Source organism: Chelmon rostratus, chromosome 24, assembly GCF_017976325.1.
Source record: "Chelmon rostratus isolate fCheRos1 chromosome 24, fCheRos1.pri, whole genome shotgun sequence".
Lineage (NCBI taxonomy): Eukaryota > Metazoa > Chordata > Actinopteri > Chaetodontiformes > Chaetodontidae > Chelmon > Chelmon rostratus.
The window spans coordinates 4,139,481-4,156,119 of NC_055681.1; the positions used below are offsets into that span (position 1 = coordinate 4,139,481).

Below are 16,639 nucleotides of genomic sequence, written 5' to 3' on the forward strand. Positions count from 1 at the left end.
CTGAGTGGACTGGAGAATTAAGACCATGATTAAATCATTAACATGGCCTATGTCTGGAATTCCCACATGCAACACTGGATAATTACAAACAGTAATAAGACTCTCTGTTAAGGGATTGTAGTTTAACACTGCGTCCTGCAGCTGGACGCTCACTTTTTACTCTTTTCATGCAGGACAGTCCCAACTAGAATAATGGCATCAAACGTGAGTCTATAAGCATTTCAATCAAACTGGTTATTATTCTTGTGACAAAGATAGTCAAAAAGTCAAATGGACTGACTTGACTAAACATTTGAGATGCCAACACAATTAAATAAATGTCTGATTATATTTATATTATTTATTTAATTTCTTAATTAATTGTTTTTTTCTGCCTCTAAATATAAAGCTTGCGTAATCAGACTTTTTCCTAAATAATTTATCCCATTTTAAGGCCGTTAAATGCAGCAACGTGCTCGTAAAACGAATATTTTGAAGGTGTTGACGGGAAGTCGCTGCACTGATGTGGTCCAGCTTGTCGCTGGTGCTCCTGGCTCAGACGCCGATCAGCAGTTGGCTCTGGCAGGACGGCCGAGCCAGAACGCTTCCCACGCGGGGATGTGCCGTCTCGCGCTGACTTCTCGAAAGGTGTCATTGCACGCGACTTACGCCACCAGTTTGACGCATGCGAGAGAAAGAAAGGTGTCCGCGTGCTTTAGGAAATAAGTGACTGTTTGTTGTGACAGCTTCAAGTTTGAGAAGCGGACCTGATCTCGTGCAGGACGTGCAGGCAGCACGTTATAACCTGCAAGTGGGAGTTCAACTCCGGGGTTTTACTAACCGGGCACCGCTATACTGCAGGATGAGACGACGGGAGGAGGACATCACGTTACCGTTTGTGCCGACGGCGTGATTTCCAGTTTTCCACCATGGAGGAGAAGTTCAATAGACTCATCTTCATTCCCATTGCGGCGGTGCTCTTCTTAATGATCGGCTACCAGTATGTGTGCCCGGCGGACAGCAACACCTGCCACTTCAGAAGTGACGACAAAGGGCTTTTCCAGCGGTATTCATCGGGGTTTGAGTTGCTTTACACCGAGCCGGAGGCGGACGAGGACCTTCCCTCCAAAATCACGTCCAAATTTAACTTCACGGAGCGGGACCTGGACAGGCACGTCGACTTCAACATCCGAGGAGATGATGTGATGGTGTTCCTCCATATTCAGAAGACCGGCGGGACGACGTTTGGGCGCCACCTGGTCAAGAATATCGAGCTGGAGCAGCCGTGCGACTGCATGGCCGGCCAGAGGAAATGCACCTGTCACCGGCCAGGTAAAGCCGAGTCGTGGCTCTTCTCGCGCTTCTCCACGGGCTGGAGTTGCGGCTTGCACGCGGACTGGACCGAGCTCACGAGCTGTGTTCCCGTAGTGATGAACAAGAGGGACAAGAAGAGCGCCCCGAAGAGCAAAAGGTGAGGTGTCACCTGCAGGACAGGTGTAGTCACTCACTCATTTAGCACCTGAAGCATTAAATCAGTAAATTATAGAATGAGGTTTAGTCTGACATTCACTCCTTCATATTTTCATCATCTGTTTCCCCATATAGTCTCATTTACTCAGCTTTAAGTCTGCTCATTCACTCAGCTCCTTTAGTTATCCACTCACTCACCCACATATTCATTCGCCTCTTCACTGCTCACTTACATGTTCACTCACTCCCCCCAACTCCTATTATTACTGATTTTATTAACTGATCCACAGACTCATTCAATTTCAAGATGAGGTCACTCACTCATTCACAGAGTCAGTTATTCACTCCCTCACTCACTTATTCACACATGCATTCACTCACCCCTTCACTCCCTCGCTTGTATCACCACACCCACCGGCTTACTCACAGACTCCTTCTCTGAACATGCAGCCATTCATTCGTTCATGTAGTGAACGAATGAGCCGCTGAGCGAGCGCGTTCAAAAGGAAGCAAATCAACAAGCAAACAAGCCAAACGAATCAATCGCAGCAGCCTGAGAAGCGTTCAATAAGTTATGAGAGTGCACTGACACAGAATCCTGAGTGGAGCTGACAGGATCGATTGATCAGTCAATTGGCAAACGGATTGGAAGTCATTAATCGAGCTAAAATGTCAAACATCTGCCACATCCTTGGGTCTGCCTTTGAATTGAATGAGTGAAAAAGTGATTTGAAGGCTTGTTTCACAGCTTCCTGACATGCTGATGACCAGCCGTCAGCTGATTTAGTGGATTATGAGAGAATCTCAGCAGTGGCTTCATAATAGACGTGTTGTGAGCGTACAAGAGGAGTTTTGTCAGTCGATGGAGCGATCTGGATCTGGAGCTGTGAAGCTACCTTTGCTTAGCCACAGGCACTGGGTCAAAGGTAGCTCGATTTGTTTTAGCAGTGTAGGCTCTGGCGCCAGTTTCTCCCCGGCTTCCTCCGGGGCTGCTCACACCAAACAGGTGTGTTCTTACTGGGATCTAATGCAGCTTTTAGAGCTGTTAAGCGCTAACGTGCACACAACATGGTAATGTATGTCAGCAGCCTGTCTGAAGGGCTGTTTCAATTTCCTGTAATTACAGAACCGTTAGAGCCGAGCTTAAGGGAGTAAATCACTTAAGAAGGGTCCTCTGAGGTGTGCCGCCTGCGTGTTGAAGCCAATTTACCTTGCAGTTGGTTCAGAGAGCAAATCTCCATATGCCACCAAGAGGGTGTTTAAAGGGGTCCACGAGGACGGGGATCACCTTCACGAATCCTCCAATCCATTAACTGTCCAGTGCTGCAGCCATCAGACTTAATTCAGCGCTTTTCATTTGTTTTGAAGAGGCGCCTCCGAGCGCTACGAGTGAATCAACGCCACTCCAGTCAGCACTTGTCAACTCGGTATAATAGTGAGTGAAAAATCAGCACTCATTAACTTTGGCACTTTGCTGCACGCAGGGCTGATTGCAGACGTGGGAACAAATCTGAGCCCGTGCAGCAATTTTCCTGCTATTTTCTGAGTTATTGTGACAGGAGGAGCGTTGACTTGCACCCGCAGAGCGAACGAGTGGATGAACCCATGCGGGTGTTGACTTACAGATTTTTCTGTGGTTTGTCGCAGCACCAGATGATAGCCGATATAATGTGATACAGCTCCGAGCGATGCTGAGAAGTGCTCACAGAAAACGTGACGCCGCATCGATCCCTGCAGTGAAATAATCAGCCTGCTCGGCCCCTTCCTCAGGGAGGTCAGAGGTCATCGCAGCTCCTGAGCAGCTTAAAGGGATTCAGCGTGTTGCTCAAACACAAATTTGTATCTGCTGTTGATAATGACACATTTTCTTCTTATGTTGCCACATATGACCACATGCAGGCAGGGTTTTTATATTTCGGATTTACCATGAGTCATAACTCCTTCTGTACCTGTGAATTTGTCAGATGAGCAGTGAGTCATGACTTATTCAACAGCCACAAATCTGTCACATGAAGTTCTCATTTCCAATAATACTAGAAAAATGCCGGATGATTTCCTCTCTGTCCACGCTTTGTAAAATACATTCATCGGGGTACCCTCACGCAAAATAGACGAACAATTAAGTGAAGGGCTCCTGTCACTCCACATTAAACCTGCAGGATAATGGCTTCCCAGAGCTTGTTCCGCCCTCAACGAGCTGAAAGGCTCTTGTCCTGTCACTTCGGGCGATGTAGCCCCGCCGTGATGGACTGCGACGCACACGAGGACGGCAGCGAGTTTGTGCATGAGGCGTGTTGCTGCTCAGCTTAATATAATATTTAATGCTACTCTGTCCTATTCTGTAAGGTCACTCTGCTTTGCTTGTAGCCCTGAGCCATCAGCTCTGAAGAGAAGTTAAGAGAGGTTAAAGAGTATTAGTTGTTTTTCCAATAAGTATATAATCCCCATTGCTTTACACTGTACTCAGGGCCTGAAGTTCAGACATAATCATTGAGAGTATTTCATAAGGCTGAACCGATGTCAAGCACTCAAAACATTTTGTCCTGGTCTGATTGCAAAAAACAATCCAACTCAGTAATAGCATGCTGATATTGGAGGATGACTCCTGCCTTCTAAAAGTCACATACAGCGGTGGGAACGCAGGCAGCCGGGGATCAAACATCACGGGAATAGATGCCGCCCATGCTCACCTCAAGGCTACATTAACAGGGTGTGATGTAGTTTGCAGAGTCCCTCAGACCCTTTATTATGACACATGGCACTCCTACAAAAGAGCACATTCACTCAAGTATTAATTCAGTTTTTTGCAACTTCTTACTTCACGTTCCAGAGGTAAATATCTGCACTATGTTGTTTAAGATGACGCCAGTTGTTTTCAGTGGTTCAGGCTTGTGAACCCTCACATAAAAGCAGGCTGAAGTCGGGGCCCTTTGTCCCAGTTCACATGTCTATAGATTCCCTCCTTTCTGCCCCAGATGCAATATATTCTGGTCTCAGGGGGGTTGTGAAATGAGGTAAAGTGTGCATTAAAATTCCTCAATGTACGCTCAGTGTCATTTTCACAATTTGCATCTCAGTTGTGTCAAAGCTCGTGTCCTCCTTCATGATCAGCGCGTCACTAACAGGTAACCCAGATTCACTTTATTACCGTGCTTCATGGACAGATTCATATTTTGCACATTTGGGTGTGTGTTGTCCTGCTGGTCCGTTCTGAACACAGAAGCATCTGTCTGCTTATGAGCACTTAATAGTCACCTTGAAGTCACCTCTGTCCTACACACCCACCGGTGTAAACAGCAGCACACACACAAGCTGGAGACTGACATAGCTCGGCCATACCTGCAGTGTAACGCAGGTGCAAATGTTTCCTGTTCTCAGTGATATTTTTAGCATGCGGTATCTTTGCTGTGACTGTAGATTGTTGACAAATGAAAAAACTTCTTCAAAGTGTACACCTGCATAAAAACAAGACAAAGAGAGAACGATCACTAATTAACTCCTTGGTTAGCAGACGAGTTGGCATGGCAACCAGCCCCAGCTTACTTAAAGTTCAGCTCGCGATGCTTTTTTAGTGGCGTGGCTTTAACACGTTTTTGTCAAATCAGAGCAATTAGTTAATTTTAGCTCTCGTTTAGAGGACGCTCCAGCAAACTGCACATTTATAAGGAGGTTGTGTAATTCACCTCCTGTTGGCTTTGCCTTTGTTTGCTCCATCTTCCTTCGTCCCTCCATTCACTCCTGGCTTAACGTAAGTATTAACCTGCATCTATCCATGCGCCCTCCTTATGTCAGGCAATTTCCCTCCTAATAAGCAAACGTCTGTGAGCGAGAAGTGAACTGTGGTTCAAGTAGTTTTTGATAGGCGCACTACTGGTCAGAAGCCTCTGCAGGGCTTTGCTCGCAGCGTGGGGCTACAACATTCACATCGCAGCGGGCTAAGAAATTGCTGTGAGGCCAGACATCAAACCTGCTTCAACTTTACCTCTTCGTCCTTGGCGGCTGGCCTCATGCTGAGCAGTCAGAGAGTGTCACCTTATTACTGACCTCATTATTTCAGATTAGAGCAAAGAACGCAGGCGGCCAAAACGCAGATCCGCCTGAGTCTAATTAGCCCAGTTCATTCTGGACACAGTTAAGGTGGTTTGAGCCATGAATTTGGCCAGGGCACCCTATTATGATGATGATATTTTAAAGGGATTAAAACGTGCAAAAATATGCAGGAAGTTGACAAGATTTAGTCCTCAAACAGGGATGAAATTATAATAAAAAAGGTGATTTGATCAAATTGCAGTTTTCAGGATTCTCTGTTTCCTCATGCTAAACCATGTTCGAGTGAAATACTGAATAAACTATGTGGGGGAAAACATCTGGTAGCAAGTTTTTGACATTAATCTCCCCTTGCAGTTCCATTGAGTCAGTTTAAATCCTCAGCCAAAGAGATATTACTGAGAAGCGGAGAGTATTCCTTAAATGCTTTCGGGGTAATACTGGCCGTTCACTGTCGACGCTGCTTTTGACGGTAACGTCAGTCTTTAAGCTCACACGTCAAGTTACTTCAAGCTGCTGACAACCATGCATTGTTGTAAAAACTTGCGACAAGACGTGGATTGTCAAAAAAAAAAGTGACCTTCAGTTGCAGGAAATCATTCAAACTGCTCCCAGCAGATATGGGACGACTCAGACGGTAACTTTTGAGGTGAGAGATAACACGCTCTTCCTCCTGCTGATGAAGAGTTGGATTCATAAGCAGGGAAACACTGTCGCTTTAAGTGGTCTGGTATGACCAGTATGGCTCAATGTTATTATAACTGCGCACAATTTATGTTATTGTCACAGGACTGTTAGCTAAATGCTAAGTATTTAGCATTTTGCTGCTGGTAAAAGTTCTAAAACTGATGGATTGTGTGCATTTTCCATTCACTGCTGTTTAGGAGGTGCATTTCACTGAAGTTCTGATTCGTCACTTCTTGTGGGTGGAAAAGTATACTATACACCAGAGTTCTATTTTTGGCAAGGGGTGAATGTGCGGGTCTTTTGGGAGATCCTATGCTGCAGCCTGATGTTGCGATGTAGGCTGATAAAGCATAAAAACCTCCTCAGGTAGCTTTTCGTTCCCGTCAGTTTCTCCTCACACGAGGCTGACTGAGCGCAGGAGGCCAATGACATCCAACGTTATTAGCTGTGGGTGCATGTTCTGGTATGTGTCTTCACACTCATGACACAACATATCCTCACCAGCCTGTCTGTGAACGATATCTGCATTAGCATGGCTTGGCATATGGATATTTACACCACAGTCTGCTCTGACAGCACCATGAGACACGTCACCGTGACCACATGCCTTACAGCTGGTCATATTAACCATTACGGTGACCTCTCAACTTCATTTGTTAGCATCTTTTGATCCTCACAGTGAGTTTTATCGAAGCGGCAGAACGTGTTTTTGATTTTGAAGAGATGTGATGATGTGATGTGAAGTGGAGCTACACACAGCTCCAAAAGTGAAGTGAGAATAATTTGAAAGCATGCACTGGCAAAATGAGCATCCCATAATTAGAGTATTTTAAACAGCTTAAAAAATATATATTATGTAGTGTTACACAGTGTGTTGTTTCTGTCAAATCAAACCCCTCAGTGCGAGCTTTCATGACAGTGAGCAGCGTCTTGTACTCTTGTAAGAAATGTGAGATATTCAGAGGATCTTGATAATCTCTGCACTCCTTATGGGGATTAGGGCCAGTGGAAGACAGGTTTTATTATACTGGGGAGGAGGAAGGGGAGCAAGGGGGAGGATTAATCCACAAGTCCAGATTTATTCAGAAACCTGTCCACTGGATTGGAGATGCTTTTAACTAAACAGTGTGTTGATTTTGTTAAAAGAGAAAAAACATCACATCGTTCAGTGCTGTCCATCAGTCTGTGGATGACGAATACAACAAAGTCATTTTGGAGCCTTATATTAGTGTGTGATCTAGCGTACCGTATCTCACACTCAGATCTTTCTGTAATTTTTCACTGTAATAATTACAGAAGGAGACGAGCTGCGGATCACTCCCGACTTTCAAAGACTCAGTGTCCATGCTGCATGGAAACGTACCGCGCAGTGCTGGAAGCAGCGCTCACATGTTGCTAAAAGGTGGATTGCCTTTCAGAAATTCCTCAGTGTTTTGTGTGGGTAGATGTGACCTTTGCAGAGCACAGTCTCCCATTTATCCTTTCCATGCAAAGATTAAGATGTCAAGCAAAGGTTAAGGCTAAGACACTAAAGCTGCACACGCCAGGTTGTGGTGTGCGTGGATGTCCTCGACGTGATGCTCGCCGTGGGTGTGTTTAAGAACCAAATAAACTCGGAGAAAAAATGCAGCTACCTGAGAAGCAGCCGCATTTTGATAAAAACAGACGGACGACTGTGTCCCCTGAAGAAGGATTTCTATGCAAAGATGGTTTTGTGTTGGACCCTGAAACACTCTGCATAATTTAATTTGTCTCCTCACACAGTCTGTCACCTAGTTTTCAGCAAAACCACATCTTCACACCCTCGCCCGCCTGGACACCTCGTCTTTCTGGAAGCGTTCTCGGTTCCCTCGTCTCCACACCAGCATCCCTGGGGCTTTTCCTTTATCGCCAAAAATAGTACCTCATATCTGCGACCAGCGAAGATCACAGTGCAGCATCGGCCTCCTCCCTCGTCACTTCTCTCCTCGCGCTCTCCGTCTCAGTCTGTGCTTCTGTGCGATTTATCAAGTCGTGTTACATGCTGATGTTGCCCTGCAGCCTGCGTCTGTTTTGGAAGGGACAGTGTGCAGATCATTTAGGGCTGAAGGAGTGTTGTAGTTCGTGTTTGCTTGCTTGTTGGACAGCGATCCCACTGTGCGCAGATGGGCACGGGGATCATTTTGCCTGTAATTGGCAGACAAAGATTAAATTAGAACAAGAGAGAGAATCTGATGGATGAAAATGGATCCCGCTTGACCTCGTGGTCTGGAGGCTGATGCGATGAGACTCGCTCGGTGTCTGTGCCGCTGAGCAGCTTCACTCTGTCATCCTGATAACATCCCCTCTAACATGCAGACCTGCTGGATCTGAATCTGAACATTCTTTCATCTAATTGTCAGTCTCATTTACTTCTCTGGGAATGTGTGCCCCTCTGCTGTGTTTTATGGCTCTTCCCATTTGTAACTCCTGCTCCGCACTCCCACAGTCAAGCTGAAAATCTGAAATGTTATCTGCAGTGTGACCCACAAAGTCCTTCCTGGTCTCGGGAGAGAGGCTCATTCAACACTTCCCCTTTGACAGCAAACATTTCCAGCACAGGTCTGCTTTCATTTATCATAAAGTCTTTTTCTATTACATTAAACATTCGTCACTAAAAAAGCAATAGTCTAAATTGAAGTTAAGTCAGAACAAATCTCCAACTTCAGCTGTAAATTTTGCCATAATGTCAATCACTCATGATAATACTCAGAAAACCATTTTTCAGAACATTTAACAAGTTTTCTTGCTTCACAAATCTCAAACGCTTGTAGAATATGACAACATAACCTAAAACCTACATTAACGGGAAATGTCATTTCCTTATAACACTGATATTGCTAACATGCTAGCAAACATCACCTTATTCGCTGTGTACATCAAACAGACACAGAGGAACATTAGCATTCACGTCGAGTCGGTTTATTCACTCGTCTTTTAGCTCTGCTTTGGTCTCCGCCGACTCCTGAGTGAACCATCTGGCTCTGCAGTTGCTAAATGCTCCACTATGCTCACCAGCTAGCTGCTAGCTTTCACTGCTAGCTCCTGAGACGCTACGGGAGCCGCTGCAGGCCGTAAAACCAGAACAATGAGCTGAAAGACGCTAAAATGCTCCATAGAGCTGAGGGGAGGCGCAGAGGGGGGTGATTCTCTGTCGGTCCGTCACTATGACCGACCCCCTTCACATTAAACAGTCATTTAATCATGTGTTAATAAACGATTATTGTACAGAGCAGCTTTAAACACATTCATTCGCAGACTCATCTGTTAGGATAGAGTGTTTAATATGTGCAGTGTATTTTATCTTCGACAACGGAGATGTAGAAACGTCTGTAAACAGAATATTGACATCTGGAACGTGGGACGGTGACTAACAAGATTTAAAACAAACCGCAAAATCAGAAGAATGTGGATGAATGAAGGCCTTAATTGAGAACACTGGGAGGATGTTCAGGAGCATTTCAGTTTTTTTTCAGCTGCTCTTGTTCCTCTACAGAAGTGAGAAATGTGTCTCACCCGAAACCTTTAGCGAAGCTCCTTTTATCACAACCGAGGGGGCATTTAAAAAGGATTTTAGGGTGATAAAACTGTGTTAAAAAGACAGCATGCTGCTAGAGATGGAGACGACAGACAGGTTTTTTGGTCAGGTTAGTAATTCCCACTTGGAGGCACTGGTCCCCTCAGGGCACAGGAACACCTTTGAAATGAATTTGCTCCAACTGTGCACATTATCAACTCCTTGACTTCAGTGCAAAGGTCACATCTACCCACACATGTGCAGTCCCGTGCTGGTTTTTAAATTCCCTTTTTCCTCCCGGCTAATAGAAGGTTTGTTCCAATGAAGCCGTCGATTGAAGCATCACGTTCGGATTGAGGCTGAGCTGCAGCGGTGAAACCGTTCCTCAGAAATGACTCAACTAAAAGCAGCACGATGTGTTTTCAATTTTAAAAAGATGAAATACATAAAGATTGTTGTCCGTCTAGATATTTTGTGTGTTGGCTGCCTCCTCAGCGGCATAAATAGCTTCCATCAAGGCTTTTATCAAGAGATGACTGTGTCCTTGATGGCAGTGAGTGAATTAACAAGGCAGATATCGATCTTTTGCTGTGAGTTTCCTCTGTAGCTTTTTGATGGTGATTTAGAGAGTGCGAGAGAGAGACAATCAGCGAGAGAGACGGAGAGCGGGAGATCAATAGCGTTTGCAGGTTTGCCTCGTGGAGAAAGGCGACAGAAGGCGGCGAAGAAGGGCACGAACGAGGCGTCGGATTGATCTGTGGCAAAATGGGACAAGCTGATTTAAGTCTACCTGCAGGAACACGCATGATCACACACACGTGCAGTATTTGACAGCGAATGCGCCATTACATGACAGAGTAGCATCCTGTACAGTAATCACTCAAATCTCGGAGAACATTAGTTTTCGGCTCGACCATCAGACATCTGAGAGCGTCGAAATTGTTTCCACTTTGTTGTGTTCAGGCCTGAAAGACCTGAGAGCCGTGTAGCACGTTAGCAAAGAGCATGGATTAAACCAGGCCGACGGCTGTGTGAGAGAGATGGATGCTGAGGCTGTTTCGGCTCAGTTATGAGCAAAGATGGTGTCAACACTGGAGCATTTAAAGCTGCTCTAATTAAAATTTTATATTAACAACAGATAAAATGTAATATGGAGGCGGTCACTTTTGGTTACAAACCCACAGATACGTTAATTATTACCTAACTCAATCGCAGCTGCAGCGAGTTTTAGCATTTTTATGTTTTAGCTACTTGTCTGACTCACTGTACACCTCTTTCCTGCAGGCAGTTAGCAGCCAGCTAGTGAACATTGCAGCACGTTTAGCAGCTGAGCGCTAACAGGAGAGTGCATGTTGGAATTGCAGCCAGAAACATTACTTCAAATAAATGCTGATGTTGCTTCGTATCTGTTGAACGTGTAAACGGGCTGCAAACGTGTCACTCCACCTCCACCCTTTAAAAGAACGTTGTGTTCCAGGTTGTTGGACAAAAAAAAAAAGATTATCGGTGGTTTAAGAAGCCGAGACTTTCCACAGCGCCTCCCGCTGGTGATTCCATGTTTTCTACCTCAATGAATACAATAAAATGCTCGATCAAAGTGACGCTGTCTGGCTCCTGCATGAGTAAAACCTCGGCCACTCTTCCAGCGAGTAATTATTCGTGACCTTCATAATCTGACCCTGCCTCTGTTCCTGACACGAGTAAGAGGAGAGCTTTGACATTTGCTGCTCTTTGTCAATAGGTCACGATGAAAGCACACACGCTCAAAGGTGGGGCTGCATGGACATTTATTGATCCGGCTGTCTCGCGGTTAGCTGTACAGATAGATGATAGGCTCGGGAGGAGGAAAAGAAAGGACTGAGCTGTCTTCCAGGAAGTACAACCAAGGCCGCTTGTGTGTTTCCATCCATCCAGCGCTGTCCGTCCAACCCGGCGGAGAGGGCGGCGTAATTCACTTAGCTTCCACTGCGGATGGCCATTATCTCTGGGTGCTGTGTCTGTCTGTGGGTGTGTTCTGCCATGATATCATCATGGCACTCGCTTCAGTATATATCACAGCTGATTGATATCTGCCGTGTGGCAATAATTGCTCAATTGTGAAGCTTTTAAGGCTGTTCGGCTGTGCACTATCTGCTCTGTAACACAGCTTCTGCCTCAATTAATCAAATTTCTTAGCTCAGAAGTGAACTCGAGACACTTCCAGCTGTGGAGATGCTCTCATTGTAAAAGCTCTGGTTTTTACATGGTTGCTGCTATTTACATGTAATACACAACACATTTAGATTGAGGGGACTTCACTGATGGCGATCAATGCTTTACGTCGGAGCGTATCATGTTTGTGTCACAAAATGATATCACAGTTATATATCACCCAAGTGTACAGCAATATAACAATGTAGTGCAAAACTCACTCTTAAATTCATTTTTTTCTATAAGAAAGTGAAGAAATTCTGCCAGCTGGATGAGACCAATCACCCATTGTGTCTCTTTTTTTCAGAAATGACTGCCGTCTGAGTGGAGCTTTTTTTCTTTTTTTTTGAATCTATCCTTTATAAAAATATAATCACTAAAATAATTTTAATGAGCTATAAAGAGTCAAAGAGGAAATTTCATGAAGGCTCAGATGTCCAACTTGTAGACAAAAGGTAAAGAAAAAGCAGAATTGAATGAAAACTTACCAGGTTTGGCGACAGGCAGGTGGTCAAACAGGCAGGTAGGGGGGTCATTAATGGATGAAATGACACAACAGATGATCTGACAGGGAAGAGTGACTAAAGGGCAGGTTTGTACTTGACTGGGGAGCTGATGACAGAATCTGAAGCAGGTGTGGAGGTCAGGAAAGGTGGTAACAGACTGGGGACAACTGCTGGACAGGGGTGGTACTGCAGGTTCTGAAATGACAGGAGATATTGAACAGTTTAAACAGAGGGTGCCTTGTGCTGATGCCTCCTGTGTTTGGTATGGTTGTTGAGGTGTTTGCTGAGTTCACTTTTGAACAGTCCCTTTGCAACAGGGCAAACAAGGGCGGAAAAGGTTCATAATTAGCTCTCGCCATTACCAGTTTTTCACTGTGTTGTAGCAAAAACGGCCTCTATATATGACGCTGGAGGGCTTCTAGGATTATTGATAAAAAAACACTGAAATTAAGTGTTTGGCCGGGTAAAATATGCCAGTGTGTGTCTTGGCACTGCTCACCTAATCTCACAGTTGCACACACTCAGGTAGTGAGTGAACACAAAGACACCAACAAACCGTGAGGGATCTGATTTCGGGAGCCCGTCCAGCTCATCACAGCCGTCTGTGCTCGTCTTGGCCAAATTCAGTCCACAGAGACTTACAAGGAGAGGAAATCAAATGGTAAATGCTGCTGGGTACCAAATAAAGCACCAACAAGTCATAAGACTGTAGAGGAACAGGAATGCTTCATGTATCCGGTGCTGGCCAGTCTTGTAATAGGGTTTAAAAGAGAATTTCGCAGAGCAGCATTGCGGTAAAATGTCCTTTAATCTGAATTCTTTATTTAGCCGTTGAATGAAAGCTCCCAGACAGCAAACTGCAGCCCTGAGGAATGAAAGAAATAAAATGTTCTGCTTTTTATTTGGGCTTTCTATTTGGTTTCCCTCTCCGACACTGTAAGGTCGCACTGATCTCTGCGCACAAGATGAACGTTTTCAATTTCCTTTTTATCTGTGTTGCCTTCCTTTTGAAAAACTTTTTGAAAATGGCTGAAATTCTCCCGGCCCTGGCTCCCTCAGTCACCTCACTGTTATGCCGGTCATCTCTGAACTCAATAGATAAGAGCGGAGAGCTGTATTTGTCAGAAAGCTTCTCCTGCAGCTGGGTTACAGCAATTTTCAAAGCGCTGTTTGTGGCAGATCAGAGTGATCCAGAAACACGAAAGGTGCTGCAGATGGAAAAAAAAACTCATTAAGGGTTGGCAGGAGCAAATTGGTGTGACAAATACAAAAATGATTTCAAATCTGCAGGATATTAAATGCTATGCTTGGTTTGCATTGCTTTCTATGTCATTATTCTTAAAAACCCTCAGACGCACTTGATGATGTTTTTCATTTAAACCCTAATCACACTTCCTGCGCTGTGATATTTCTGCACATATTTCTTTTTTATGTGTAGCAGGATATGAGAAATTTGATTTATAGCTTCATTCTCCTCCCCTGTGCTGAAAATGTGGCTCATGGTGTTTTGCCAGACAGTTTCTCCAACTTCTGTATCATTCACTACACACACAGGTACCATCTCAACTTAATACTGTGTGCTGTAGCTATTCAATTTAAGCATGCAGAGGCTGTTTGACTGAAGCACAATTCATATTATCACTGCAAAGGTACAAAATAATAAACATGAAGTGAATCGCAGAAGGAGACAGCGAGTGCGTTGCTGCAGGAGAGAGAGCTCAGACTGACGCTCGGTCCCTGAGGCTGAAGGGAAAATGCAGTTTGAAGGAGTAGCTCGATATTTTGGGAAATGTGCATGTTTGCTTTCTTGTCAACAAGAGTTCAATGAGAAGATCAATTCCACTCGCATGTCTCCATGCTAAATATGAAGCTAGCAGGTGGCTAGCTTGGCTTAAGGTGGGAGGTCACATTAGATCACAGAGATCACATTATTTGTTTATAAGGACGCACATTAATCAACAGCCAGCTGGCTAGATGTTTTGAAACCAATGAGGTGATATGACAGCTGATTCCAGTCTTTGTGCTAACCTAAGCCAGCGTCACTTAGCTGCAGCTTCATATGTGGCCTACGTGGTATTGATCTTCTGAACGAACTCTCGGATAGAAAAGGAACAATTCAATCGAAGCCCTTTAGCTAATGCGACACCTCGTCTTATGTATCTTTTTATCTCCTCTGCAGGAATTTCTACTACATCACCATGCTACGCGACCCTGTGTCACGCTACCTCAGTGAGTGGAAGCATGTGCAGCGTGGGGCCACTTGGAAAACCGCCCTCCACATGTGTGACGGCCGCCCGCCTACTCAGGACGAGCTCCCCGCCTGCTACAGCGGTGAAGACTGGACAGGCGTGCCCCTGGCAGACTTCATGAGCTGCCCTTCTAACCTCGCCAACAACCGCCAGGTCCGCATGCTGGCCGACCTCAGCCTGGTGGGCTGCTACAACATGTCCTCCGTTAGCGAGCTGGAGCGAGGCCACGTGCTGCTCGCCAGCGCCAAGGCCAACCTGCGCAACATGGCCTTCTACGGCCTGACGGAGTTCCAGCGCAAGACGCAGTACCTGTTCGAGCGGACGTTCGGCCTGCGCTTCATCCGGGCCTTCACGCAGATCAACAGCACGCGCGCCGCCAGCGTGGGAATCAGCGAGAAGGTGCGGTGGCGCATCGAGGGGCTGAACGCCCTCGACGTGGAGCTGTACGAGTACGCCAAGGAGCTGTTCCTGCGGCGCTACCAGTACAACCGCCAGAAGCAGCACCAGGAGGAGCGTTTGAGGAGGTGGCAGGAGAGGCAGCAGAGGCAGCGGCTGCACAGGACCTATCTGGCTCAGCTGTGGAGACTAGGAGGAGGAGGAGGGGAGGAGGAAGAGGAGGAGGTGAAGGTGCTAGAGGAGGTTGCCACGACAGAGGACTACAGCAGCCAGGTGGTGCGGTGGTGAGGAGAGCACAGGAACTACAACCGCTAATGAATGCACTGACTGGTCGCTATTTGATTCATTGTGCTTTACTCTCCTCCCTCCCTCCGTCTCTCTGCTGTGGATCTGCCAAAACCTCCTGCCCTCGTGGCCTCATAGCGCTTTGTCGGACCGCCGAATGGTGTCTTAATATTTATGATGGATGTAATCGTCATGGCACCATAAACATTTTGTATTTATGCTTTTTTCTTATGGCTATTTTTGGCACTGCAGTTGTGACTTGTGTTTATTTATTCATTAGCAGGAGCTTTGAACGTTCTCAAAGCGGTGAAAACGTTTCATAAAATTTGCTGATAATTAGTAGACCTGAAAAAAGAACATGCTTAACGAGGAAGGCCAGTTTTAGTCTATTTTAAAAATGGTGAATGAGGTGAAGGATCCTCTGTGTCATGTTTGTGATCTAGCGCCGTGTTGATCAGTGAAATCTTGTAGTTACTCTGTGGTGTTTGGCTTCATAAGAATATCAAAGCACAAACTTGGCATTAGTCTGCAGTGTGTTTTTTTTTCCTTTCTGACTTATTAAGCTGCAGTATACAGAAACAATCAAGGCAAGTTCTCGCAGGAAATGTGTTCAATAAAAATATGCAGCATCCAGTGATGTAAATTTGTCCCTGATGGACTCTCTCTGGTATGCATGTGTACATGAACGTGTTCTGCCTTGCTCCTTTTTCACAGCATGTTCTCACCATAAAAATCTGAAATCCTCCTGCGGTGTGCCAACTTCTTCCACGTCCACGCATGCACAGACACACTGACAGACAGGCTGTCAGCGCCAGTTTCAGTGCTCTTACATCACAAAGAGAGAACATTGGTATTTCCGCCATTAGCTCATTGATCACAGGCTCTTCACTTCCAAATTGATCATTTAAAGTTCAATTGACCATGACGCCGGGGCAGCAGAAAATAGAAGAAACTCAGCAGCTCTCCCAATACTTTTCCCTCCATAATCTGACAAAAACATACAGCACTCAGCTGGACTGACGTTCCACTTGCACTGCAGTGGAAAAACAATCTATTTCAACACGTTTCTACAGACGTCAGGCCTTGGAGACGTTAGGCGCAGGAGTGGTTGCTTCATATTAATATCCTGTGGCTGTAATATGCACTTCCCGAACACTCCACACACACGTTTTTGTTCGTGAGAAGGAAGATGAGGATGAGAAGGAGATCAGTCAGGAGGCAGAAGAGGAAACGGAGCAAAATAGCCTTTCCATCCTCAGCTGCAGTCTCTCTTCTACTTGCACAGCATGTTAGCA

General features: G+C 45.5%; 1 protein-coding gene across 1 annotated transcript; it reads left to right on the forward strand.

The window, feature by feature from the left end:
- The first annotated feature begins 908 nt into the window (after positions 1-908).
- LOC121627499 (heparan-sulfate 6-O-sulfotransferase 3-B-like) lies at positions 909-15,347 on the forward strand. Its single transcript, XM_041966422.1, has 2 exons — positions 909-1,450; positions 14,594-15,347. Exons 1-2 carry the CDS (start codon positions 909-911, stop codon positions 15,345-15,347), a joined length of 1,296 nt encoding a protein of 431 aa, XP_041822356.1.
- Positions 15,348-16,639: the final 1,292 nt, after the last annotated feature.

What these genes read in the sequence shown, in the direction of transcription:
- LOC121627499 (XM_041966422.1), top strand. Translation starts at nt 909, where the DNA reads ATGGAGGAGAAGTTCAATAGACTCATCTTCATTCCCATTGCGGCGGTG. An exon ending in AGCGCCCCGAAGAGCAAAAG is followed by an intron (nt 1,451 to 14,593) that starts GTGAGGTGTCAC and finishes TCTCCTCTGCAG; the next exon opens with GAATTTCTACTACATCACCA.